General features: G+C 36.9%; 1 protein-coding gene across 2 annotated transcripts in view; it reads right to left on the bottom strand.

Moving 5' to 3' along the window:
* LOC106965263 (short transient receptor potential channel 5-like) overlaps positions 1 to 26,767 on the bottom strand; it is a 71,069-nt gene that overhangs the window by 7,470 nt on the left and 36,832 nt on the right. Inside the window, exons 1-4 of one of the 2 annotated variants that reach the window (XM_015061252.1) lie at positions 19,397 to 19,498; positions 6,343 to 6,384; positions 5,535 to 5,637; positions 4,892 to 5,142 (exon numbers count right to left, since the gene is read on the bottom strand). In XM_015061252.1, the coding sequence (XP_014916738.1) occupies positions 4,892 to 5,142; positions 5,535 to 5,637; positions 6,343 to 6,384; positions 19,397 to 19,483 (483 nt within the window). In that variant the 5' untranslated portion in view covers positions 19,484 to 19,498. Of the gene's footprint in view, positions 1 to 4,891; positions 5,143 to 5,534; positions 5,638 to 6,342; positions 6,385 to 19,396; positions 19,499 to 26,767 lie in introns of those variants that run through there. The other variant, XM_015061253.1, reaches the window with a different exon arrangement.

The following is a 26,767-nucleotide window of genomic DNA, read 5'->3' as shown; positions in this document are numbered from 1 at the left end:
ACTTTTTCTAGTTCTTTTTTTACCCAAAAAAATCTTAAACCAAAAAAAAAACCCCTATTTTTTTTTTTTTTTTTTTTTTTTTTGTGCTTCATCCGTCTCCTCTGGTCATGAGATGAAAACAGACACAACCTGAAGCGGTAATAAAGCTTTCTGAGTTATGTTGGAGGACCGGAGGTGGACAGCGCTGTCCTAGCTTACCCAAACAAAGCTAGCATTAATGCGGACCGTAAAAGGGACGAGCTAACTCTATGTGGGAGGTCTCATCAGTCCACATTTCTGCAGTGTCTGAAGTTTCTGCTTCGCAGCAACGCTAACCACTGGCCTGTAAATGGAAAAAAATCCTGGAAGAACGTCTCAAAGACTGGAATATGGTCCTGCAATGAGAAAATATCCTGGATCCTGAAAAAATGAGCAGCTCCAAAGATGTACGAACGGAGAAAAGCTCGGGATTTGTTGGTTTTTAACCAGCATTGCCACCATTAAACTTTCTATTATCATTTAAAACGCTGTACAGCGTCTACAATTACTTTTGTGTTTAGTTTCAGTTCAGTTTCTTTCAATACAATATGAAACTTTAACTGCAGGTGTGTGTCTGGTGAAGCTGTGGTTAAAACATGTTTGTTCTTCATTCAGTGGGTAGAAAATCCAGAAATTTTACTCAACTAAGAGCAGAAATACATCATAATAAAATTATAAAAGTAAAAGAAAAAAGTGCAGGGTGGTAAAAATACTAATAAAAGTAAATTTTAAAAAAGTTACTCAAGTGAATGAGTAAGTGTAACTAGTTACCAGCCAACTCTGCAGGCCTAAAATTGTATCGTTATAAATGAAAAATGTTTTTCGACTGAAATGTTTTCATTTAGTAACACTGATGATATTCGTTTTCCTGTTTTAGTGAATCCACTCCCCTTGACTTATAACAAGCTCTTACATTTTGCTGAAAAGTTACTTTTAAGTTACTTTTGTCTGTTTTCAAATGTTGTAAGATAGTTACGGTAGAAATTAAACCAAAAATACTTGGAAAGGTTTTGTGTTTTTGCAGTGCAGTCGTGTCATTTTTTTGTGTGGAAATTAAACGAAACATCCCATGAAAAACAGCAAAAAATATATAAAGTTTGGATTTGTTGTTATATTTATTGTTAAAACTTCAGTTTATCATTTTGGGTCTAATTGTTTAAAACCATTGTGTGATGTCCAAACAGTCACAGAATGGCAGGACTATCACTAAACACTGCATAAATGCAGAAGTGAGACCATTTTGAACCTGAAAAGTCAGACAGACTCTCTGAAGGTTCTTGAGGAAGACGAAGGGTGAGGAAGAGGACTGAACATGTGTGAAGTCTTTCATCTCAGAGGGAGGATGAGGAAGAGGCCTTCTCTTCATCTTTCTCGTCGTCTCATCACTGTTTCCTCCTCCATTCTTCCTTTTCCTGCCCTGCTGCTTCATCCCATCCCTCTCTTCCTCTGTCGCCTCCGTTTCCCATCTGCCCCGCCTACCTCTCCGCTGCCAAAACCTTTTACTCATCTGTTCGTTCTCTCCCTCCTTCTCCTGCGGCGAGAAGACGTGTGAAAGCAGCTGCTACGAGAGCGGCTCAGATTAAACACACAGAGACGGAAATAAACGCAAATTTAAGCAAAGTGCTGGAAAAAAGACGCAATGAAAGAGTTAAAGAAATGTCTGGTTGTGAGTAGGAATGTGTTTCTGATTAAAATATGTGAAAAAAACATTAAGAAACAGGTTTGCTAATTTGTTAGAAATTAGCATGCTGTTGTATCTGCCATCGTGTAACAATGTTACACTGTAAAAACACAAAACTGTCTTCGTCTAGTTTCTAGTGCAAATGTCTCGGTTCACTGGAAATAAGACAAAAATAAAAAATTTTTCCCTTGTTATAAGTTAAATAATATTCCAGTGGAACAAAAAAAAAATCAATAATTATTCACTTAGAAGCTGAAAAGTTACTTTTAAGTTAGTTTTGTCTTATTTAAAGAGTTCTAAGAAACTTGAAACTAAACGCAGTGATAGATGTTTGGATATTTGCTGCCGATACTTTCAGCCTTATTTTTCAGTATTTTCTCACCAAGCAATTTTATATTTTCCCAGTTTTTTCCATAAATTTGATATTTTTCATGTAATATTTCTCTATCCAGACATCAGAGTGAAAATAGTGCCTCAGTTAGCTCTGCTGAAACATTTGTTATTGTAAAATATCTTGGAAAAATAAACTAAAACACTGAAGTCATTGATGTCAGTCTTTGCAGCAGAACACAAGCTCTCCATTGTCTCGTTGGGAAATTTAGCCTGAATTTCAATAAAAATATTATTTTAGGAAGAACCCGTCAGTTTTGCTTCAGGTTAAAACCGAATCTGGAAACTTTCCAGCCTCCAGTCGTGTCGTTTGTCTGACCCGAGTGTCGCCTGAATCCATTACAGCAGAGAGAAAAGCTGATAAACTGCAGCTGGAGCTCCAAAAATCAATTAACAGCAAATCTGCAGAAAGTGACCGCAGCAAATTCTGCTTTCTGCTGACCCAGTTGGAGCATATTCTGGTTCATGCGCTCCGGTTTTAAGTAAATAAAAGTGAAAGTGTGGCTGTCGGCAAGTACAGACAGCAAACTTAGACAAAAATTTATTTTGGACTCCACACTGAAAATATTCAGACATCAAAGTGAAAGTCATTTCCTCATCCTCACTCTCTTCCTCTCCCTCTTTACTTCATTTCCTCCCTCCATCTTTCCTCCATCACTTAAAACTACATAGTCCTTTTTTTATTTTAACTTTTATTTTTATTGAAAAAGCAAAGACTGGTGAGCTTGTTGCAAATGAAGCCATTTACAGATCCGTAAACCAGATAACATCCAATTTAAATATTGAAATGTAAAACATAAAAGTTCTGCTTATTCATCAACCAAAGGATTAATTTTAATTAAAAAAAAAAGCTAATATGTTGTAAATAATAGTAAATACAATGAAAGGGAATATAGTTCATGGGTTCATGACCTTCAGATCCAGTTTGTAGGTCAGCGATGCCACGAAAAGCAAAAACACAAAATGAAAGTTTCTGGATTTTCTTGGTCAAAAATGTAACTTTAATGCAATTAAAATGTTTTACATTTATTTTAAAATAAATTTCCAAGTTATTTTTTTTTACATTTTAACTGTAATAAAAAAATTTTTTATAAAGTTTTTGAAATTATTTTTATTTTTAAATATAATTTTAAATTTTTTAGTTCTAATTTTATTTTTAACTAATAGCATATCTATTTTAAATTTGTACATTTCAATTTTATTATTAATTTATACATCTATATTTTTATTACCATTTTAATTTAATTTACTTTTTTTGTTTTGTTTTGTCTTTGTAGAAATTTTTTGTTGACATTCGATGATCTGAAAGAGTCAAAATGTGAAAGTAAAACAGAATAAATCTGAATTTTCTTTTTACACAACGCTCTGTGCAATTGCATTTTTGCATTGCTTTTATCTATAAAAAATAAAGAAAAATGGCAGAAAAGAGAAAAAGTAACAAGAGAAAAGGGAAAGCACAAAAGTGAGAAACATTCCCACAATGCTTTGCTTCTTGATGGTTTGCAGTCATGATTCCTCAAACATGAACTCAGTGAAAAACTCTCGTTCTGTTTAGAGGAGAAAAGTCTGATTTGTGTTTTCCTTCTTCTTCTTTCCTCTTTTCACTCCTTCATTATTACTTCTCTCTCTCTCTTGCTCTTTGATTTCCTGTCTGGATGAATTGATGTTTCCCCATCAAGTCCCTGAACAGCTGCACTTCACTGAAACAGAGGATTCTGGTCTTTTCTCAGAGAAAACACAGAAATAAAAATGCATCAGGCAGACAAACATCCTCTCTGTCTGCAAATCCTATTTCACAGTTTGTCTGCTAAAGAGCTCTTTAATTTTCCTCTTCTCAGCAAAACGCGGCACGGAGCTTTGAATGAATGAATGTACAGCTCATTATCTCTGCCTCACACACATTCAGATGGAAAAACAAAAAACATGAAGCGCATCCACAGATGAGTAATGAGTCCGACGGCGCATGAGGCCACAGGAGGGGGAAGAACAGGAGAAAAAAAACAAATTCTGAGATTCATCTCAGAAATGTTCTAGAAAAAAGTTTGGACATTTCTGAGATTTTTTGGTCAAGTTTTAAGATGGTTTTTCTTGCAAATTGTTTGACTTTTCAGACTCAGAAATTTTGACTTTTTTTTAAAGAAACTTTCTGAGATTAATCTGAGAATTTCAGAGTTTTTTCCAAGTAAATTTTTGACTTTTGATGTTTTATTTTTTCCAAATTATGTTTTAATGAATCTCAGAATTTCTGAGATTTTTTGGGACAAACTCTTGACATTTCAAATTCAGAAATTTCAGCTTTTTTTCTAGAAATTTTCTGAGCTTAATCTCAGAATTTCTGAGTTTTTTTTCTTGGATATTTTTGACTTTTGCAACTCAGAAAATTTAGGTGTTTTAGATTTACCTGAGAATTTCTAAGGTTTTTTTCTAGTAATTTTTTTTAACTTTCCATGTTTTATTTATTTATTTATTATTATTTTTATGTTTTCAAATTTAGAAATTTTTATATTTTTTTCTAGAAAATTTCAGAGATAAATCTCAGAATTTCTGAGCTTTTTTCCTTGCAAATTTTTGACTTTTCAAACTGAAATTTCAACATCTGTTTCTAGAAAACTTCAGTTTTTACTTGTAAATTTTCAACTTTTGAAACTCAGAAATTTCTGTGTTTTTTTTCTAGAAAATTTGAGATCAGACTCAGAATTTCAGTTCTTTTTTCTCCTGTCTTTTTACTTTCCTCTGTGTCTACCGTGACCCGACTACGCCGTCGTTCTGCAGCAGACGTTTCCTGGTTGGTTCTGAGCTCACCTGCTTCTCGCCGCTCGGCCGCCTGTGCGACAGCAGCAGCTCCACAGCGCCCACCACCTCCTTCCTGATGGCGTACAGCAGGGCGTCGCCCGTGTGGATGCCGTGGTCCAGCAGGAGCTCCATGATCTCCAGGTTCTCGTTCTCGATGGCGATGAGCAGCGCGCTGCGGCCCAGCGGGTCCAAGCAGTTCACGTCCATGTTGTAGTAAACCTCGGCCTCGCGGAGGGCGTGTTTGACCCCGGCATAGTCACCTGAGGAGGAAACGCAGACAGGAAGCTGAAGCCTGGGGAGTGGATGTTCAAGTTTATCTAGATATTTTCATTACAAATGAGACTAAAAATACTTGGGAATATTTGGTGTTTTTGCAGTGCAGTTGTCTGAAGGCCATCTGAAGCCTTGAATCTCTTACTATGAGCCAGTTTTATTAGAATGATTTATTGTAAACATGACAGATCTGATCAATTTGCTTTTGCTCTGGACGGTGAAGGACATGCAGATGGTTTGCAGAGCGGCTGACAGCCTGAGCGACCAGCTGCTCGGCCATCAGCACCGTTTCACGGGTGACTGGACGTCCACCCTGCAGGTGTGCAGGGAACAAACGGATAAACACTCGGCTGCAGGAGCTCCTCTCTGCGTGTTTCACCTTTCTCCACAGCGGTGAGGTAGGCCCGCTCCTCGGCTGACAGCTCCACTTCAGCTCGGACGATCTGAAGCGGGATGCGGTCGCGGTACGGCGAATATGTCGCCTAAAGACGCAGAGGAAGGGATAAAAACAAAGAAACTGTTGTGATTAAGAGATGAGGGAACTAAAAGCATAAAAAAACCTGCTAAACCTTCCTCAAAATGCGATTTTCTTTCTCACATTGTTAAATTAGCTTAAAGTGGGTTTGTGCAGAGTAGCTATGAGTCGTCAGTACTTTACCTACGAGTGACAGCCATGACAGAAATCTCAACTTGGAGAATTTTGGACAATTTTGTTCTGTGTATTTTTTTTTTTTAAGTCGAGTTACAAATTATGAGAAATTTCCAACATTTCAAGACTAAAATAAAAAAAAAGCCAGATAAAGTTTTTTTTCACCTATTTAGCTTAGCATTATGCAGTTGTTTGCATAGTTGCCATTTTCTCGACTGAACTTAATCTGAACTTAATCCATGTCTAACTGTAGAAGATTCACTTAATCTGTGACGTTTCTCTCATTTTTGTGAATTTTAATTGCCCCAGTTGTTTGTAGCTAGCATAGTAGCATTGCTTTTGCTCTGGATGTACTCTGAAATTAATTACTAGCTATCCTCATTATGAGTTTAACTTCAGTCCTGGAAGATTTTGAAGTTGTTAATACCTTAAATGACAATCAGTTAATTGAATGATAAATTAAAATGAGATTGATATCATTATTTTAAAACAAAATGTTTCTGTTTCGTTGTTATTATTGCCGGTGTTTTTAACTCACCTTTTTGTAGTACAGTTGTGTCATTGGATTCATCTGGACAGTCTGGAGAGAAAAGAAGAAACGGTTAAAACTTAAAACCCAGAAAGGAGAGAATGTTGATCTGGGCGGCTGCCCAGGGCGGCAGTAGAACAAGGGCGGGAATAAAAAAAATTCATAAGTCATAGGAACATTTAATAAAATGTTATTTAATCCATACTTGTATTTTAAAAAGTACTTTGGTCGCAATTTGGATATTGTAAAGACATTTTACACACACGGGTGCAGCTCTGGAAAATCTTAAGATACCACTTAAAATGATCAGTTCTCTGATTAAAATGATCAGTTTCTCTGATTTTACTCTTCATAGGTATATGTTTGAGTAAAGTGAACATTATTCTTTTTATGCTATGAACTAATGAAAACATGTCAATGAAATTCCAAGCAAAAAATGTAACAGAAAATGAGAAACGGTCAAAATAACGAAAGAGATGCAGCGCTATTAGACCTAAAATTATGCAAAGAAAACAAGTTCATATTCATTTAGAAACAAGAATACTAATGTTTTCTCAGAAACCATTATTTGGTGGAATAACCAGGAGGTTTTCTATGGGGTTCAGTGCAGAGGGTGTTTCATGTGCAAAATAGAAGAACATAAATATGATTTATTGTCCCAAAATGTGGAAATCTGTGTAAGTTGGCAGGAAATCAAAGCAAGGAGATTCACGCAAAGACAGAATATATCACAAATAAGAACATAATAAAGAATAAAAGCAATGTAAGGGCAAGATTTAAACATATAAACAGAGTACTTCAGTCCAGAGGAAAGAGTTAAATTGGTTAAATCAAAAACAAGACGTGCACGTCTATTTGCAATGCAGACACATGCTATTTACAATTAAAACCAATTCAAATGGCTGCAAATTGCAGCGAACATGACTGAAAACCTGCAGGTTTCCAGCCATTTCCTGGACGTGAATGTGACGGAGGTGTTTGAACATGTTGGGGCGAGCCGCTGCTTCCTTCTGTATTATGTATAATCTTGACAAAAGCTGACAGGAAGCAAATGTGTGTCTGTTTGTTGAGTCAAATCAACAGTCAGCATACAGAGAGCAGACACGTCTCCTCCCACACTGACACCGTCTCCAGTTATTACATGTAATCCCCATAAACCGCAGCCTAACGCAGGGCGCAGCTCCTCTTGTTTGCACATTTGTGTGTGTGTGTGTGTGTGTGTGTCTTTATTTGTTCAAGACTTTACACACATTAACTTACTGCGCCATAATTACCCCGCATTTGTTTATTTTGTGAAGCAGCGTTCAAGGCAGACGATGCACTTTCTACGCTCTCCTGCGCAGCGCGGCATTAATTTTACATCAGTGGGACGCAGTCGAACCGAATGCTGATGAAGAAAAGAACACAATGAAGCAATCTGCATGTGTGTGCTGGGGTGAGAGAGGGCCTAGTTAAAGTATGCCGTTGTTCCAAAATCCAGAGGAAAAAAACTGTTCATATCAAAGGAAAAGCTCTGAGCTTGTTTTACATCCGAGTGTCATTAGCTGCAGTCATTAGACAGACTGCAGTCTGCGCAGGTGTTCGATTCCAGCTGTTCTCTCCGCAGGATGGGAACCAAAGTCACAAGTTATTACCTGGGATTATATGAGCACGATTTCATAAACCCTTTTATTGCCTCTTCCTCCTGCTCGTCTTTATCGATCGTATCGTAGCCGCTGCAATAATCATTCTTGTGTAGCTGGAAGTTTGTTTTGTGCCAGCTGGCAACCGACGCACACTTAATAATCTGATGAGACCGACGGTGTTTAAATAGAAGAGCTTTTCTTCGGCTGTTCTTAATAACAGTTTACGTTTTTTAATGGTCAACCGATAAGAAACAATGCAGGTTTACCAAGAGAGGTGTTCACTCTGCTGTTTTCTGTTAAATATTTAAAGGAGACATGTATACAAAATTTACATTTTGTGCATTTTTGTACTTCCATTTGGTTTCTAACTGCTTCTAAAAAAAAGAACCACCTAAACATTTCTGGTAATAAGTTAATGTTTTTTGGTGAGTCATTTCAAAAACCTCCCAATTGTTGAGTCGCACTGCTCCGTTCCCTAGCAACCCCAGCCAGTCACCTAGCAACCCAAGCAGAGTTTGAGCACGTTTGGTCAGGTGGTTTGCGCTGTACAATGGCTGCTGGAAAAGACAAACAAGAAGTGTTTTGTTGTTGACTCACTACTGAGAAAGCACTGCTTCTCAGTAGTGAGTCAACCAGAAGGCTCCACTTCTGCTGTTCAAAGACGTACGGTTGTTGCGCATCGGTTTGCAGCCATTTTCATCTGTGAGAGTAAATGGTGAGCTAGGGGGCGTGGCCTTTCCCAGATACTAAAAAAAACATCAACTTTCTGGACGTCTAAGAAGCTTCGTTTAACATCTGGATCAAATAAGACATCAGAACCACCTTATGTGGATCTGATTTCACTGTAGAAAAATAGTGAAATATGTATTAAAATGTCCATATTTTCTCTTTCTTTGCATTAAACACACAGCAGGTTTTCAGTACTTTGTCTAGGCCATGGTATGACTGGCAGTTAGCTCAGATAAATGGTCCAAACTTCTTTTTAACTCAGCTGAGGTCATCTAAACTGCAGATCTAGTTATGAATTTCTACTGCAGTTACAATCCCTAATCGTTGAACAGCTGTGGTTTTAAGAGAGAGCAGCGGCATTGCAGATGGTGCCAGACTGCAGCCTCATCATGAACAGAATCTCACAGACGATGACAGAAATGTTAACGCCACAGATCTGAGTCAGGGACTCGGACCGCTGGAGAAAATTGAATCTGTTACGACACAGATCTGCATCTCAACGAGGCTGTAATTGCTTTCTGTTCGAGGCAGCAGAGTCATTCTTCAGAGACTCTGCTGGTTAAACATGAGGTATGGAAAGAGACTCTTCTGATTCCTTTTGATTTTTGGGATGGTACGCTACATGAACGGCAAATTTACAAATCAGCTGAGGGAAAAGGAAAGTGAAAAACCACGACGGCTCAGTTCGTTCAAAGTGATGCAGCTTTAAGATGCCCGTTTCAAAAACTGCTGCTTATTAAGGAAACATTTAAGAAATTCTATTATAACACTGTAAAAATATCTTGATATATGTGAAATAATCTGCCAGTGTAACTAATACTTTTAACATTAAGGAATTAACTTAAAAGAAGATCCAATGTTTTGCTGAAAAGTTTTTTACAAGGTGTTGAGCAGCATCTAGTTTCACTGCAAAAACAAAACCTTACCAACTATTTTTGGTCTAATTTCTAAATAAAACATCTCGGTACACTTTAAACAAGACTAAATTAATTTACAAGTTAATTTCCTAGCAATAAAAATGTGCTTATTTTAACTAATACTCATAAAAAGTACCATTTCCACTTGCAGATTATTTCACTTACAATAAGACAAAAAAATCTGCCAGTGGAAGTAGAAGTACGTTTACTCATAATAAGCTCTTAAATCTTGCCAAAAAGTTACCTGTAGTTTAGTTTTGTCTTATTTTATGTATACTTAGGTATTTGCATTATAAACTAGTGTTAGCTCAGTTGAAACAATAAAATTGGGTAAAATATTCCTTATAAAGTTAAGGAGGGAGGGATTACTTTCTCACAGGTTAGTTTGGAAACAAAATCATAAAAACTGCCTTTTGTATTTACTCAGGTTATCTTTGATATTAAAGTTTGTCTGATGAACTTGAAACATGTAAAAACTGAAGAAATCCATCAGGGGCAGATTCCTTCTGGCAGCGCCGCGCCTCAGACTGAACTGAGCCTCCCTGCAGTGAAAACTCATTTTAGCCGCTTGCGTTCGCATCTCATTCTTTACTCCAGTCGAAACCCGACGCTCAGACCGCAGGAATGTAGCCGACTGGTAGGTGAAACGCGCTTCCTTTCACTTCTTTATCATGACGTCGTCTGTATTAAAAGGATCAGTCGCTGAACCGAGATGTGAAAGTCCCAAACGTTGAGTTCGGTTAGAGCGACTGAGAAGGCCAGAATGTATTGATAAAACCCATTAACTAAGATTTAACATATCGATAAGTTCTTAACATTTTAACATCTTGTCATATTGATCAAACCCTCCAGGATTACATGATTGTTTTGTTTTTTTATTTTATACAATCAAAATTACAGATTTTGTGTTAATGTAGAAATATTTGCATATGATTTTGCGATATTTGCACTTATGTAAGACAGTAAATGTGACTTTTTGTTACGATCCATGATAATCACGGACTACAACTTTAGATCAAGTAAGACTGAGAAGGGAGTTTAGTAAAATATACTGCCACCTGCAGGCGGGAGTTAGTATTTTTGACAATTTTTGAAAAAAAAAAAATTGCTATAAAAATTGAATTAGAGCCACTGATTAGAGTCACTAATTCTCACTTGTTTAAAAAGTCAAAAAAGCAAAGATAATGCAGGGGTTAGTTTAATTTGTGTGAATTTGGGCAATCATAGAATTTCAAAAAACTGAAGGGACTGATTATTTGTTATTTGGCACCAAACAGATAAAAACTGCTTTGATTTGATTTTTAATATAATATTTAAGCACATGAATATTATCTTGAAGGTTTGGGCCGAATTTGGCCACTGGGCTTTGAGTTTGAAACGGCTGGAAAATATTGCTGAAATCATATCACAATATAAGCATTTCACATTAGCTGATATTAATTACTTAACAGGTTGTTGCTAGGTAACCACAAGTTACTCAGCAAGTTGCTGCTAGGTAACCAAAGAGCGAGCGAGTCTTCTTGCTTAGCTGAATGCTGTGCGGTTTTGGAGCAGAGTTCAGTGAAAATATTGAATATTCTATCAGAGGTATTATCTATTCATATTGCTCAATCGCAATATCCGCTATTGATTTATTGTCCAGCTGGCGGTGAGTTCGGCTACGTTCACCCTGCAGCCAGAAATAACCTCAGTGCAACCTGTATCTGACCTTCTTTTGATAATCTGAACAACTCGGATCCAATTCTTTCAAAAGCGACCCAGGTCACTTGGATATGTGGTTCTAAATCCGATGCCTTCCTGATCTTTTTAAATCTGCACTGGCCTGAACGTTGTTGATATTCGACAAACGTCACTATTCTGTGCGAGCGGGAAGACAAACAACAAACATGGCGGACGACAGCGAGGTTTAAGTTGTTGATGTGCTGCTCCGGTTAGAGAACAACTTTAAAATCGTAAGCTATGCTCCACCGTTAGCATCCATGCTTACTTCCAAACACGGAGCACTTCTTATTTTTTATGGCTGTTGACAAAACAATGAGCACGCTCTGTGTGACGTTATTGCGCCCTCTACTGCGCATGCGGGACACTTTTCGCTCGCTTGCAGTTCACACAGGAGATCACATACAAGTCGCATATTTGGAAATGTGAAAAAAAAAAAAAAAAGATTTCACAAAAAGTTGGATTTGGGTCACTTCAGGCTGCAGTGTGAACGTAACCTTAGAGAGTTTCAATCATTAGCAAATTAAATTAATGCATTAAAAAAATCCGAACTGTCTCCCTGCCCCCATGAAGACCCCAAACATTTCCACCCCGCAGAGGCTACAAGCTCACACCCACACTGCGGCTCCAGACACTTGTAGCTCTTCATCCTGTCAAGTTCAAGCACAGTTTGCCTCTTTGAAGAAGAGTGACAAATCACTGCCGGGGAGACACACACACACTCTCACACACACTCTCTCACACTCACGTCCCCTGAATCCCAAATCGGAGCCGGGAGAACTCCCCTGAATGACCAGCTGTCAGGTTATCTGCGCGCCGGCTCGAGTCGTTGCAAATCAAAGATCTATTCATCAGAGGATCAAGTTTGTAGAGAGAAGAAAGAGAACGTCTCCGCTGTCAGCTCCGCCTTTATCAGCGGCTGACAGACAAATTATTGCCTCCAGATACCACCGATGTCAAGTGCACTAAAAATGACTGACTCGCTGACTGCTGAAGGTGGCTTTGGAGTAGAAGTGTTACCAGTGATTACTCAGAGGCAGGAGCTGCAAAACACCGACGGTTCCAACACCTTAAAGTCACTATTATCCTTCTTTTTTTAAACAAGAAGGTAGTTTAGATCAGTGGTTCTCAAAGTGGGGGTCGCAGGCCCCTGGGGGCCGCTAAAGGGTGCTGTGTGGGCCGTAGGAAGTTGGAGGGAAGATGAGAAAAACAATGCAAACATTTGTAAAAATCATGTTTTTTTTCTCCATTTTTTAACAAAATGAAATTTAACTATAAATAAAATGTTATATCTGATGCTCGTTTTCTGACTGACTGCCAGTCAAATTCATCTTAGCTTGTCAAGCTAACAAGAAATTAAAGTTTCTGACAAGACAAAAAAAAAAAACAACCCCATAAAAACTGTGTTAATAAAATAACATTGGATGCAAATATTACAAATTTTAGTCAAAATGGTGGATCATAATGAAAAATGTTATCTGGTATTTTCCACCACAGAAGTAAAATGAGGCAGCATTTATGCAAAATGAATGCATTAACTGTTAAAAAGTGAATAAAAAACATAATAAAAGTTGATGTTTGTTGACATATTGTGCAGAACTATCTGTACCCTGGTCCGATGTTTGGGGGCCAAGGCACAGATAGGTCAGTTTGGCAACATCTGGTTTGGATTTGACTCACAGGAAGCAGAAAACGTGTTTGTGAGCGCCGACCTGACGCTCCTGCTTTTGATTCATTTGTGCCGATTTGCCTCCAGGCCAGGATGACCGTGGGCTGCGGCAGAATGAAGTGGATAAAACACAGCGCGATGTACTAAATGGACCCGGCTCGTTCCGAGAGCTGCCTGACCTGCTTGTGTTCCTCGTTATCGCTGCGGCCGGTCGGGTCCGGCTGGGAAAGCTGCTACGGTTCATCTGTGAGGCCTGCAGGCCGTTCTGACCCAGCAGAAGTTTAAATATGATATCAACCATCCTGTTGTTGGATTATTGCTGTGCCTAAAGCCCTGGGAGAAACTAAATATCCTACTGTTTTATCATAATTAACCATAAAAAATTCAGCATTTTGTTGCTTTTCATAGAATGATGTTTAAAAAACAAAGTGAACAATGTGAGTTTTATTAGTATTACGACATGTTTAGCTAATCAAAAACACAAATAGCATTTATGTTTGAAGAAAACTGTCAAAAAAAATTAGTTTAAGTCAAATTTCTGGATTCATCTAAAGAAAAGTAGGAAATCTGAATTCAAAATCAGATTTTATTTCTCCCATTGTTTTGCCTGTTTTCTCTCAGATTATTATTCTTTGAAGGCATTTACTTTTCCGTAGACGTTGGCTGTTTTTGAAATTAAAGTTTACTGATTTTGAAAATGTTTACTTCCAGTATCATCAGGTTGCAATGATTTCTGGGATAATTTATCGTCAACCTTTTTGATGGTGACAGACATGTTGGTTAAAAGTCAATGACGCTAAGGGGTTAGAAACACTTTGATACTTTTAAGTTAGCCGTTTATTTTAAGAGGAATATTCTTTTTTCCCCTGTATTTACTTTAAATTCCCTTGTTCATTTTTGGTGTTTAATTTAATTATACAAGAGTTGTTTTGCTTTTCTACAGCTGATGCATGGAGGAATGTGGCGGTGATGATATTTCCTCCTTCATCCTGCAGGACTCTCTAGAAACAGGAGCACGGTGGCGATCTGTGCTGCTGCTGATGGTTTGTTAATGTTTACATTATGTGGGTGAGATTTGGGTGAATGGATGCCATTAATCCTGCAGTGTGTCGGACGAGGAGCTGCTGGAATGCAGATGAGGTGAGAATCTGCAAAGTGAGGCAGATTTTATGCTGACTGCTTTAAAATGCTCCACAGACCGGGCTACAGCATTGCAGATAAAGTCCTGCCTTATCTTTATTCCATCGTTTCTCTCTTTCTCCACACTTTTTCTTTTCTATTTGGACTTGCAGAAGTTACTTTACAGTCTGGACAGCTGCTCATTACTTTGCATCCAACCTTGGCTTTCCTTCCTTACTGCCCTCCATGTTGATCTAATTGGGCCGTTTCTTGAACAGCGTACCCGACTTCCACCTGCTTTTTGCAACAATAATAAAAAAAACCCTCTACTGTCCCTCTTCTTCTTCTTCTTATCTTCCTCACTCAGATATCACTTTCTAGCCAGAACACTTTCAGGTTTCGCTCAGCACTTCCTTCAGATTTTCTGCTCTAATTTCTGAATGTCATTTCTGTTCCTGCTGTATAAAAACTCTCCATCTTGACCTCAATTCTCCGTAAAAGTCACATCCGCTCTGATTCGGCTTGTCGATTCTGTTTGCAATAAAATCAAATCTCAGTGATTCTCCACCAACTGTTTCCTTTGACCTTCTAAATTATGAACCATGTTTTCAGTCAGCAGAGCCGTTTCTTAATGGTTCCCTACAGTTTATATGTTGAACATATTAGATGACAGCGTGAAAAATATAATATAAAGAGAAAATATTTTTCACTTTATATTTGAATTTGATTTTCAGTAAGACATTCTTAAAAACCCTTGAAACACAAGGAGATAATTTCAGGTTTTACTGGAAATGTATTGCATATTTAAATACAGTGAGAAAAATATTGCAATATTATTAAATTATAATATAATTAGGTCTGTCACGATAATTTTTTTTCCAGTAATTATTGCGATAAACAATAATATTGTTGTTTTGAGACCATTTTCAAGTATATATGCCAGTACTTCCCAACAAAGAACAATAAACGTTAATTTCATAAAGAACAGTTAATGTTGGGACTGGAAGATATATTTAAAAAACCAAAATAAACAAAGAAAATGTTCAAAAACGGCAAAATAAATGGAAATAAATGGCACAAACAACCAAAACGATAAATAAAATGGATATTGTAAACAAAAGAAATAATAAATAGAATGGAAATTATAGAGCTCATTTTAATTTAGCATGCTCATGGTACACTTCTCTAAAAAAACAGTTTTATTGTGTTCATCTTAGAAAACTCCAGAAGTGAAAGCAGAGTTTACTCCAGTTAGATTTATTTTTGCCAAAATGCAAATGCCAGGACACCAAAGCCTTTCAGAGCAACAACCTTCCCGTCTCAAACCGTCTGCTTTAATTAGTAAACAATGTTTTCCCGTCAAAATCCGCCTCCGACTTTGCATTTCAAAAACTCCTCGCAGCAAAGATCCAACACTGTCGTATTTCCCAACTCCTTCAGAGTAAGTAGGTCAAGCAGAGACCTCCCCATCATGCGCACATGAATGTGTTGGTGTGATGTAACAGCAATATGCAAACTACCCCGGCTGTCTGCGCGTCGTGGTTACAGCAGAGTTTGCTCAACCATATTCTGGTGGCTTTGAACCTCGACTGGGAGGAAGAGCGCTCACTTCACCACAGCAGGTCAGCAGAGTCACAGACATTTCAGTAATTATGCTCCTGATATTCACAATAACAGGAAAGTGACTTAAACACTTTTAACCTCAATTAATTTATAACGGCAGTCTGGAAGAGGGTCCTGTCTAGCGACATCTGTGGGCCAGGTGTGGTAATTACGGCATTTTTAAGTAAAACTGCAACAAAAAATGTTATGTAATTAATTTATGCTTTTTCTCACAAAATAATTTAGGTAGCAAAATGACTAGCAGCTGCGTTTCCATTCATTTGTACAAATTAGAAATATGAAAATAAATTTGATTAATGAAAACACTCCAATTTTGAAAAAAAAAATAAATAAAAATATTTCTGGATACAACGTGTTTGTGGGAGGATGAGGTGTTTTTGTGACTACATCAAAATAAAAGTATTTTGTAAAACTGCAATAGAAACTTTTTTTTTTTCAACAATCGGCTGTTACTACTGGCGGAAATGATAAAAAAGACAACAGGAAGTGGTTGGATGATGATGATGGAGCTGCATGTTTTTAGTAACTTATCACATGAACAGGCTTATTCACATATTATTCTAATTCTGTTTCTAATTTAATGGAAACAAATCAACTGCAAAATAGTTTTTTCGATATTAGCGGGAATATCAAAAAAGATTTCTGTACATTTGTAATGGAAACATGGCTAAAATACAACAAGTTAATGCAGAAAAAAACACATTTACTCCAAACTATCTGAGAATGCAACATGAACCGAAAACACGAGGTGCGTTTCCATTATCCATGAAACTGCAAAAATAAATGTGCTTAATGCATCTGTCATGTCAATATCGGAAAAAAACTCAAGTCTTTCTAATACATTTTCACATGAGGCGGTTAAAACATTGCAAAAACTGGAATGTTTTAACTTTTTTCGCTTCTCATGACTTGTGATCAACAACTGAATGTTACTACAGGCAGAAACAACAAAGAAGACGACAGGAAGTGGTTGGATGATGAGACTGCAGCAGGTTTTTTAGAGTCTTATGTGAACAAACTTATTCATGCATCATTTTAATTGCTTTTCTTGAATAATAGAACAGCTGCTAAATTGTGTTTTATCAACATCAGTGGAAATGTTGACAAAGTTTTCCACACATTTGTATGGAAACGCTAAGCACTTTTACCCCAAACAAGCTGAGAAAGCAGCGTGAACTGAGAAACTAAAATAAGAAGAAACTCCGGTGTGACAGGCAGCGACATGACATGCAGCTGATAAATAAATGCAGCAGGTCAGTGACAAGAGGAGCAGATTGCTGCAGCTACACAAGGTGAAGGTGGAGGAGACGGATATCTGCTGACAGCAACATGCTGACATTTGTTCCTCCTCTGAGGTGTTGATGGGAGTCGGCGCTGCCAGCGGCGACCCGCAGCCACTCACTCAGCAGAGTCCAGCGCCGCTCGCCGGAGTGGCACACAAACAGGAAGTAAGAGCCGCAGCAGGCAGGAACGTTTCCCCAAATCCAGACGACATTCCAGAGATGCAGAGAGGATTTACTCCAAAGCAGAGACGCAGCAAGACGTTTTGTTTTTAATTCCCTCAGAGACGACACAGCTCAGGTTTTCAGCGATTCTGTTACCAGAGGAAAAACTGACTCTCATTGAAAATACAAAGGAAAGTAGAAAGTAAGCACTCTTTCAAGGGCAAAGTTTCCATTTCCATTTCTAATGGAAACGCAGCTAATGAAAAACTTTCACTTTCTTTAGAGCAGCTGTGTTTACATTGACCATATATTTGCACAAATTGGAATAATGAAAATAATTCACATAATGGAAACACACCATTTTTGAAAAACCTTGCAGAAATGTAGCTACAGAGCCAAGCCAAATAATAAATGTAACTTTGTAATCAAAGACTTTTCCTCATTTTTTACAGTGAGATTATTGATTCTGCAATAAAAGATTAACTTATTTAAAAGGTTTTTATACACGTTTACCATTAGAAACAGTAAATTTCTCCATGTCTGTAGTTCAGATCCACAGCAACGTTTCCTCTGATGAATGTGTTTAAATGCGACTGCAGCAACACAATCCTCCAGACGAATGAAATGCATGAGAAGCTCACAGGTAGACCAGCAACAGGAGCTGCTGTAAAGCCGCTCGATCCCGCAGGAGAGTTAATGATACGTGCAGCAGCTGGTAAAGACTTGATAGACTTGGCCTCGAGTGTGTTAACCACAAGCTGGATGAGCCGACTTCCTGCCAAGCTCCTTCCTGCTGCTCTGCGCAAAGCAAACCAGAGTCCAGGCTGAAGCTGGAGGAAAAACTCACCTTGTCTTCTTCATTTTACTTTAATCCAGCGGCTTGATTTTAACGTTTGTTCTAGATTTGATCAAAGAGGCTGGAAACGTTCATTTAAAGTGATCTAAACCTCCTTTTAAATTGAATATGCGCATCATTAAAAGCTACTAAATAAAGATGTAAAAGCTGAACAGAAGCGGGAAGCGTTGAAGTAAAAGCTGCAGCGTAATGAGACAAAAGCAGAAGTTTAAAAGCTGCTGCTCTTTATTTCACGTAGGAGGTTCTCCGTCTCATCACTCATCCTTTAACATTTCATTCCTGCGCCGTCCTCCACGCTCCTCCTGCCTTCTCTGTTCAGCAACTCCTGCAGTCGCTCATTCAACGTAAACAAAAATGCATGAGATAGAAATCAGTTTCTTCCCAGAAACTAAGCAGCAGTTCTCAGAGGAATTAAATTAAATATCAGGTGCTTTGATGCAAAGCAGCCAGGACTAGAAACCTGTTGGAGCAACACGTCTACGGCTTCCTGAAATGTTCTGGCTAAATACTTTTTTTGTGGAGTTATGATTCTTTTAGTGAAAGTTTTGCTTAACAAGAAGCAAAAACAAAGCTGATCTCAGCTCTGTTGTCCTTCAGACTCCATACAGAAAGAAAATTCATGAATCTGTTATGGTTTCTATAAACTTAAGGAAAAATGCAAACTTCCATGCAAAGACACGAAATCTTACCAAGTATTTTTGGTCGAGTTTCTAATGCAAATATCTTTGTACACCTGAAATAGTGTAACCTTTGAGCAGGACATGGAATAATAATGAAAAGTACTGGCAGATTATTTGACTTATAAAAGGACATTTTTCCCATGTTGTAACTGAACTGGAACCAGCACTTTTTATCCACATTAAGGATTTAAAATAAGCTCATATTTCTTGCTGTAAAGTTACTTGTAACTAAGTTTTGTCTTATTTCCAGTGAACCAAGATGTTTTCAGTAGAAACTGGACCAAAATTACTTGGTTAGATTTTGTGTTTTTACAGTCGGAACAAAAATATGTGAAAAACTTTAATGTCCATTTGAACATATAAACAGGAAAAAAACCTATTTTATCCTGCAGGTTTCGCCCTCCATCACTGTATGACCAGTTAGTTATGAAAAGAATCACCCATGTTCACATCGTTTCAGTTTGTGAACAAACTAAATAATCTAAAAACAAACAAAAAAGACAAACCAAAGGATCCCTGCAGATCTTTGGTAAATTTTCTCTTACTGTAACCGTGCATCAGTTTTGGGTTTAAATCCTCATCCTGCCTGCAGCTGGTTTACAGAATGGAAGTCAGATCATCACTTCATTGTTCCTCATGACTTGCTCTCCTCGTCTTTTGAGGCATTTTTTCTTTTTTTACCTCGTCGTTTATTAATCTCAGCTGCTCTGCCTCCACTCCATCACTCGGTCCCCGCTGGTAGTTTTCCTTCCAACTGCCTCGGTTCATCTCTGCCTCAGTTTCATTTCATACGTCTCACCGTCTCCATTTCATGCTCAGGAACAGAAGCCAAACAAATTAATATATAAATGACAGGGAAGAATAACCAAACTTTAATCTTTTGAAGTGGTTTTGACCTGAAGTTTTTAAGGCTCTATGAAGGTGTTTTAAAGACTCAGGGAAGAAATAAATGTTGCATATTTTAAAATTAAATCCAATGAATTGAATCTTTTGCAGAGACACACTCACTGATTCTGCTCCGAAAGCGAATTAAGCCGATTTAATGTAATCAGAGGAAGTGGCAGGAAAAGCTCGTTAATGAGAGAGCTCCAAATTACAATCAGGTGAGCCGGCAGGAAATTTTACCCAATAGGACAAAAATTGAAACATAATTCACTGATTAAGTTTATTTCTTTTTACTAAAATGAGTTTAGAGTTTAATATTTTAGCAACCAGGACAACTGAAGGAGTTTCTGTTGGTTCTGCAGCTGCTGAGTCAGGATTGGATGAAGGTTTGAGCTGCAGATGGACGAAGGAGACGTTTAATGAGACGCAACATAAAATAGTTTGGAGTTGCATCATTACAAGCAGAACATGAAGAGTCCGCTTGGACAATTAAAGGAAGCACAGAGCCAGAAGGGGCCAGGAGGGCACAGTAATTATATTTTATATCTCTTCCTTTGGGGAATTTTTCTTTTAAAAAAGCATTTTAAATACGTGAAGAGATCAAACTTAAAGCAAATATTTATCCCCTGTTTGAAGCTTTTATCTCATTTTCACATGTCTTTGTTCATTTTTGTCTTTTGGTTTAGAAAATTTTGGACAGATAAGTTGAAATAAAGAAGTCAAATCATCAAGCAACTTTTTAATAAAAGGTAATAAAACGGAGCTAAAAACCCTTCAGATGCTCTCACAGGTCAGTCTGAACAGAACCAACTGCATCGTCGCTAAATGCACCAGATACGGTCTCTATGGCGATTAGGATGAAAAGCTATTAGCGAGAAGACTTGAGATGATTGCAGGCGCACATCAAAGACGGCCGGTAATTTCTGCTTGGAGCAACAATCTGAGCTGCTGAAGCATCAAAGAGCTGCAGGTGAAGCGATCTGAAGACGTCGACAGATTCAGGGAATTCACCGCAATTTGTAGCCAATAACAAATTCACTTTGTTCTTCTGGAGTCAAAGCATATTAAAGGGAATAAAATCAACAGTGATGAGACTTTTACTGCCTGGTTGATCGACTCTAATGTCTGCAAAAGGCTTTAAGTTTTAGTGTCAGTTAGAAAAGCAGATGAGTTTTATTAAATCTGTCCTTAAAAATGGTTTTAATCAGCTGAAAAGTGACAAGTTGTAGACAATAAGTATGTGTGTTTTCATACCCTGGAAATAAAAGAGCAATTCATTAAGAGTAAAATAATCCAATTCCTCCACATTTTCACAGAACATGAATTATAACTAGTTTTAAAACTAACATTTTGCACACAACATTCATATTTTCTGTCTATAGTTTCAAATTTATCTGCTGCAGAAAGGATCCCAGATGTAGAATATTCGATTTGATGCATTGGTTAACAATGCTGTTCAATAAAAACTAAAACTCAAGACTGGCATGCTTCTGTTTGACAAGGAAATAAAAAGATAAGAGAGAAAAACACAAAAACTATTTCAATGTTTCTAACAATATCTGTGTTTCTTTTACAAATGTGTGCAAAGCTTTGGAGATATTCTGGTAATGTCAAAAGACATTACTGTGTTTCCATTAAATAAGAAAATCCCACATTTACAAGTTTGTTCCCGTGATAAATCGTTTAAAAATAATCATCCTCCTACCACTTCCTGTCGTCTTCTTTGTCATTTCCGTCAGTAGAAAAGTCCAGCTGTTGATCATGTGACATAAAAATAAACTGTTTCCATTGGAGTTTTGCTAAATACAATAATTGAACCAGCTGAAAAACTTCTTCATTTTACAAAATTTTGAAAATTGGCGTGTTTCCATGAAGTACATTTATTTTCATAATTCCAATTTGCACATTTCTAAGGTCAAATGCAGTTTGTGTAAGAGTGAAAGTACCTCATGCACTGAATCAGAACAACAACAAAGATTCAGAGTTTAAGCAAAAAACACAATAACTACCAGATTTGTGCCAGCAGCATTTCTTCCACAATGGAAACACTTTAATTTACTCAAATGTTCAACATATAGATGAACTTTTCTACAAATGAATACAAGATGTATGTAGAAAAATGTTTCTATGGTCAAATTTCACAATTGGAAACGAGTCCAAACCCTGCGCCAGTAAATAAAGCACTGAAATTTGACATATATTTTGAATTATTTATTCAAAATATTCATTATTTATTCAAATTCAAAATATTTACTTTATTTTGTATACATTTTAAAACCCTTAAGGTAAAGTTTTAGCAGTAGTTTTGTTTTGGGTCGAGAACTAAATGCAGATCAAACTTCAACAAACCTGCAGCCAACTTGACACATCAAGGCCAAACCATCACTAAGAAAAAATGGCTTCAAGGACAATAAGTCATTCAACTTTTCCTTTAACAGGGTGATTAATTACACATTTTTATTTATATCCACAGTTCTTTATGAGGCGTTCTGAGCTGCAGAACATTCCAGCCAATAAAGCAAATAAAACGTTGGCCGATGATGCAATGCTTTGTTGTGTAACAGCCTAAATATAGAGCTGAAAGGTATTCAGCGTTTGGGAGGAGGAGACCGCCAGCTGAGCCGGACTCGCTCCTAAAATCCTGGAGAATCCTTCCTCCATAATCCGTCTCCCTCTCTTCCTCCTCATCCACCCCTCAGCTCCTCATTTCATTCTCCTTCACTTCTCCTTCAGTCCTTTCTCTTCTAATCCTCCTCCTCTTTCCTTCCCTGCTGCCTTTTTGTAATCTCTGTCTTTCCCTGAAGTCCTTCAGAGAAACCCATCCTGTCCATCAGTTCATCTGAACTTCCTGGGTTTTTTTTCCTCCATCCATCACTTCCTGTCATCCTTCACCTCTTCCCTTTTATTCATTCATTCATATTAAACATCCATCCATCCATTTTCTGGTCCCTCATCCCTCTTTCTTCTCATTTATCATCACTGACAATTATTCCCTCCACCTCTAAATCCTCGTCAGACATCCATCACTTCTACGTTTCGTTTTTACTTCGTTTCTTCTCTGTAATCTGTATTCCCGTCTGCTCTCTTCTTCTTCTGCCTTTTTTGCACATGTCACGCTTCAGGCTGACACTCTCGCCAACAGGTCACGGTGCTGCATTCGACCTGAATGCAGCTTGCAGCCGTGTCAGCGATTTAATAAGCAACTCAACATGTTAACGTGAATGATTAACATTTCCCTCTACAGAAGGCAAAGAGGAGTATCGGCCGTGTTAATTAAGAAATCCCCCCCGTTTGCCCCGAGTCTCAGACGCAACAAGCTGCTCATATTACTGGAGTTATTCAGTTTGATGCATGTCTCATACAAACTACTGGTTAAACTTTTCTGCAAAGTCAGCATTTTGCCTGTTTTTGTTCTTCATTTGGGTCTCTACTGCTTCCACAATCAGTTTTTGGCACCAAGTTCAGGTTTTTTGGTGTCTGGAAAACGAGCCGTTTCAAAATCCTCCCGATTGTTAAGGGGTTGAGCTAGCAACTCTCTCCACAATCCCTGAAATGAAAAAAAAAAAGTCAGATTTTTCCCTTTGAAACGGCAACATTTATTTTCCTTGGTGCTGACTGGCTGTTCCCTTAAAGGGGCAGTATTATGTAATTATTTTTTCAGCTTTCCATCATGCTATGTTTTTCTCTCATTAAAAACAAAACAGGAGTGTTGCCTTGATCCTTTCCTTTCATTCATGTTTGAGAAATCTGTTAGTCTCCGTGGCAACCATTCAGCTTTGCTCCTTCAAACTAGCCAGTAGCAATTAGCAAACACCTGGTGGGACATCAGCTGAGCACATTATACGAGATACTTCTCAGTGAAATGTTGGTTTTATAAGCACACATAAATACATTTATTTAAATTAAATAAACTGGTTTATTTAATTAAATAAACTTGTTTAATTTAAATCCATTTATTTAGATAAATAACATTGATAATTTTAATTGTAATAATTTTATTTCAATATTGAATAAATTATGTACTAAACAATTTGATGTATTCAAATAAATCAAATTATTGCATTTATTTATTAAATAAATTGATTTATTTTATCCATAAATGTAATAGTTTACTTAATTTTAACTAAATAAATTTAATTAAATTATGCCAGAGAAACATTTTAAAGTGACATTGATGGAATAACCTTAAGGACAGTAAATATGTGTAGAAATAAAATGTACATCGCAGATATATTAAATAAAAATACTTAAAGATTGTCCACCATCACCTTCCCTTCATTCACACATAATTACACAGTGAGCTATAATTACATTTGTTGCGCAACATCGTTCTTGTTAATTGTCCTGATCTGCATGTGTGTGTGTGAAGGTTTATATGTGAGTACAGGTAGTAGAAGCAGGTGTGTGTGTGTGTCTTTGTTTTAATCAGCTCATCAGTGCGTCGTTAAACTCCGAATTAAAGGAGTGTGACAATCACACACAGAAGCACAGGGGGATTTTTTTGCTAAACGGTGACGAACTGAGCCATTTATCCTGCGTGTGTGAATCATCGGTGTGTGTAACTGAGGCTGCAACGCTGCTTCCAGAGTCTCCACACCTTCACCAGTGTTTGCGCGTGTGAACCAGAGACGGAGTGGAAGCGTAAACCCCGTACGCCGCTTCTGGTGCTTCGTCATGACGGACTGAAGCAGAGGCATCGCCATGGAAACAATGCCTGCACTCGACCAGTCGGAGGAAAGCAGCTGAGGTTTGCTGCTGCAGCACTTCAGAGGTTACACACACAGAGGCTGTGAGTTTTCCAATCATTATCTGATTGGTGGTCATCAGTTCGCTTTGCGTTAAAATATATATATATATATATTTAAAATCTTTTTAAGTTTTCAGTGATAAAACAACACAGGCCTCCTGAGATCGTTGTGTTTTAGCTGTTATGTAATCCTTTCCCACAAGAAGACGGTAAAACCAGCTGAAATAAGCCTGAGATCTTCCAGAAGAATATAAGAAATAATTCATTCATTCTCTTTTCTGTTCAAGGTATGTTACATAAAAGTGATTTTAATTATCTTCTAGACACTGAAAGATTTGCAAACAACATGTTTACCTTTTATAAAACAGCATAGGTGCATAATGTTAGACCATTTATATTTTAAATAAATCATTTGAGGTAGTAACTAGTTACATTTACTTGAGTAACTTTTTGGGGGAAAAAATACTTTCAGGAGCATTTTCACTGGACTCTAATTTTTACGTTAACTTGGAGTAATATTATTGTTAGAAAGTATTATTTTTATTTGTATACAATTTTGGAAAACTGTTTTATTCATTGAGTAAAGAGCAAACATGTTTTAACCAAAACAGAGACACAAATGTAGTTTACGTTCTCTACATTTCATATAGAAAAAAAACATATTTGAAGAAATGTTTCTCCTGCTTGAATTTCTTATTTGTGTAAATTTCTTTCAGTTTTGTCTTTAAAAAAGATACCAGAATTTACTTTATTGTCTGAATCAACAACTTAAATATCAAACCAGATTTTCTGATCAGTTTCTCAGTACTTGAGTATTTTTTGGAAAGCTTTTTACTTGAGTAAAATATATCAAAAATGTGTAAATATTTGCTACTTTAGCCACTTCTGCAGATTAGGAGTTAAAATGTCAAACTGAATTTATAGATAAGCTGAAAACATAAAAACATTGAGCATCGAATGATTCAAATATATTTAACATGAAGTTTGGGGACTTTTATTTGTTAAAATGTAAAAAAAAAAAAAAATGTCAGAATTTTTTCCAAATAAATATAATTAAACTAAAGTGTTGGATATAAAGTTAAGTTTACTTGAACAGGCAGGTCAAAGTGCTTCAGATTACAAAAAACATAAAATATGAAATGAGTAACAAAAATAACATCATCAAATATACATTAAATATATTCATCAATCTTCCAGATGAATTTAATCAAAGGAAACTCCAACGTGGGTTTTTTACCATTGATTTAAAGTCAGTGTTTCACCTGCTTTTTAGTTTTCTAGCAGTTTGTTCCAGATTTTTAGTGCATAAAAATGTTCATAATTACTGAATTAGTCACTCATTGTGTCACTTATGTGATATTAAAACAGTTACATAGGTGCCTTGTCTTGTTTCTGTTCTGTCACTGTAAGATCTTTTGCTTGTAAGTTGATTTAAACTTTAGTTGCATTGGAAGACTAAAGATTTAAGCATAATCTTTCCATACATTTAACACTGAAACATGCACACTTTGATCACCAGATAAGCTGCATAAATGCAATGAAATCATAGCAGCAGATACTGAAATGTTGCAGCAATAACTCAGTAATATCACCCGTTGTATGCAAATTCTCTCTCCACACCGACAGATTTACTCAGTGGCGCGTTTAAACGCTTGAAGCTGCTTCAACTGATGACAGTCGGACCTAAACTCTGATTTATTCACCTAATATTCATTCCACCACCTGGAGGTTCTCATAAACTGTGCAAACAGAATTGATTTTTCACCTCCAAATCACAAAGTATAGAAAAATAGATGAATAAAAAGAGATGGTGACATGGTAATGCACGCTGTCCTGATGCAGCAGAAAACTGCAGCCTTGATCCCAGTAAACACGTTCTCCAAGAAAATAAAGATGTCAGAGATGTGACAGGACTTCATATTTTTCTAAATTCCTTTCGCTTCCTGACAATTTTGACCAACATAAGATGCATTTATACACCAAAATGTGTCAAACTTGTTAGATCAGTGGAGAATTTGGCTTAAAAAAAAAAGACTCAGATTTAAGTCTGGATAAAACTAACATAATCTGAATTAATTGCAACGATGAATTATCCTTCAACTAAAGTTGTTAACTACAAAGAGTTTGCAGTTATTATTTCTAAATCAACGTTTGAAACAAAATTACTTCTTTTAAATCGTCCTGAAAATGCACCATTATAAAGATGTTAAATGCACATTTTTGAAAACATTTCACACTTACAAAGTTGAACACAGAGATTGTGAGTAAGAGTGATTAATCTTATTAAATCGATTCACAGCACTAATATTATTTTTACTTTAACTTTGTATTATTTGATAATAAAAAAATTACTCAAGTACTGAGTAACTGATCAAATCATCAATCATTCAATATTTAAAAATTACATCAGACAAACCAAA

The sequence above is a fragment of the Poecilia latipinna genome, unplaced genomic scaffold, assembly GCF_001443285.1.
Source record: "Poecilia latipinna isolate Pla-1442-1.1 unplaced genomic scaffold, P_latipinna-1.0 Scaffold1792, whole genome shotgun sequence".
In the NCBI taxonomy this organism is placed as follows: domain Eukaryota; kingdom Metazoa; phylum Chordata; class Actinopteri; order Cyprinodontiformes; family Poeciliidae; genus Poecilia; species Poecilia latipinna.
The sequence above is the reverse complement of the archived record's forward strand: the minus strand, read 5'-3'. Positions and strand labels throughout refer to the sequence as shown.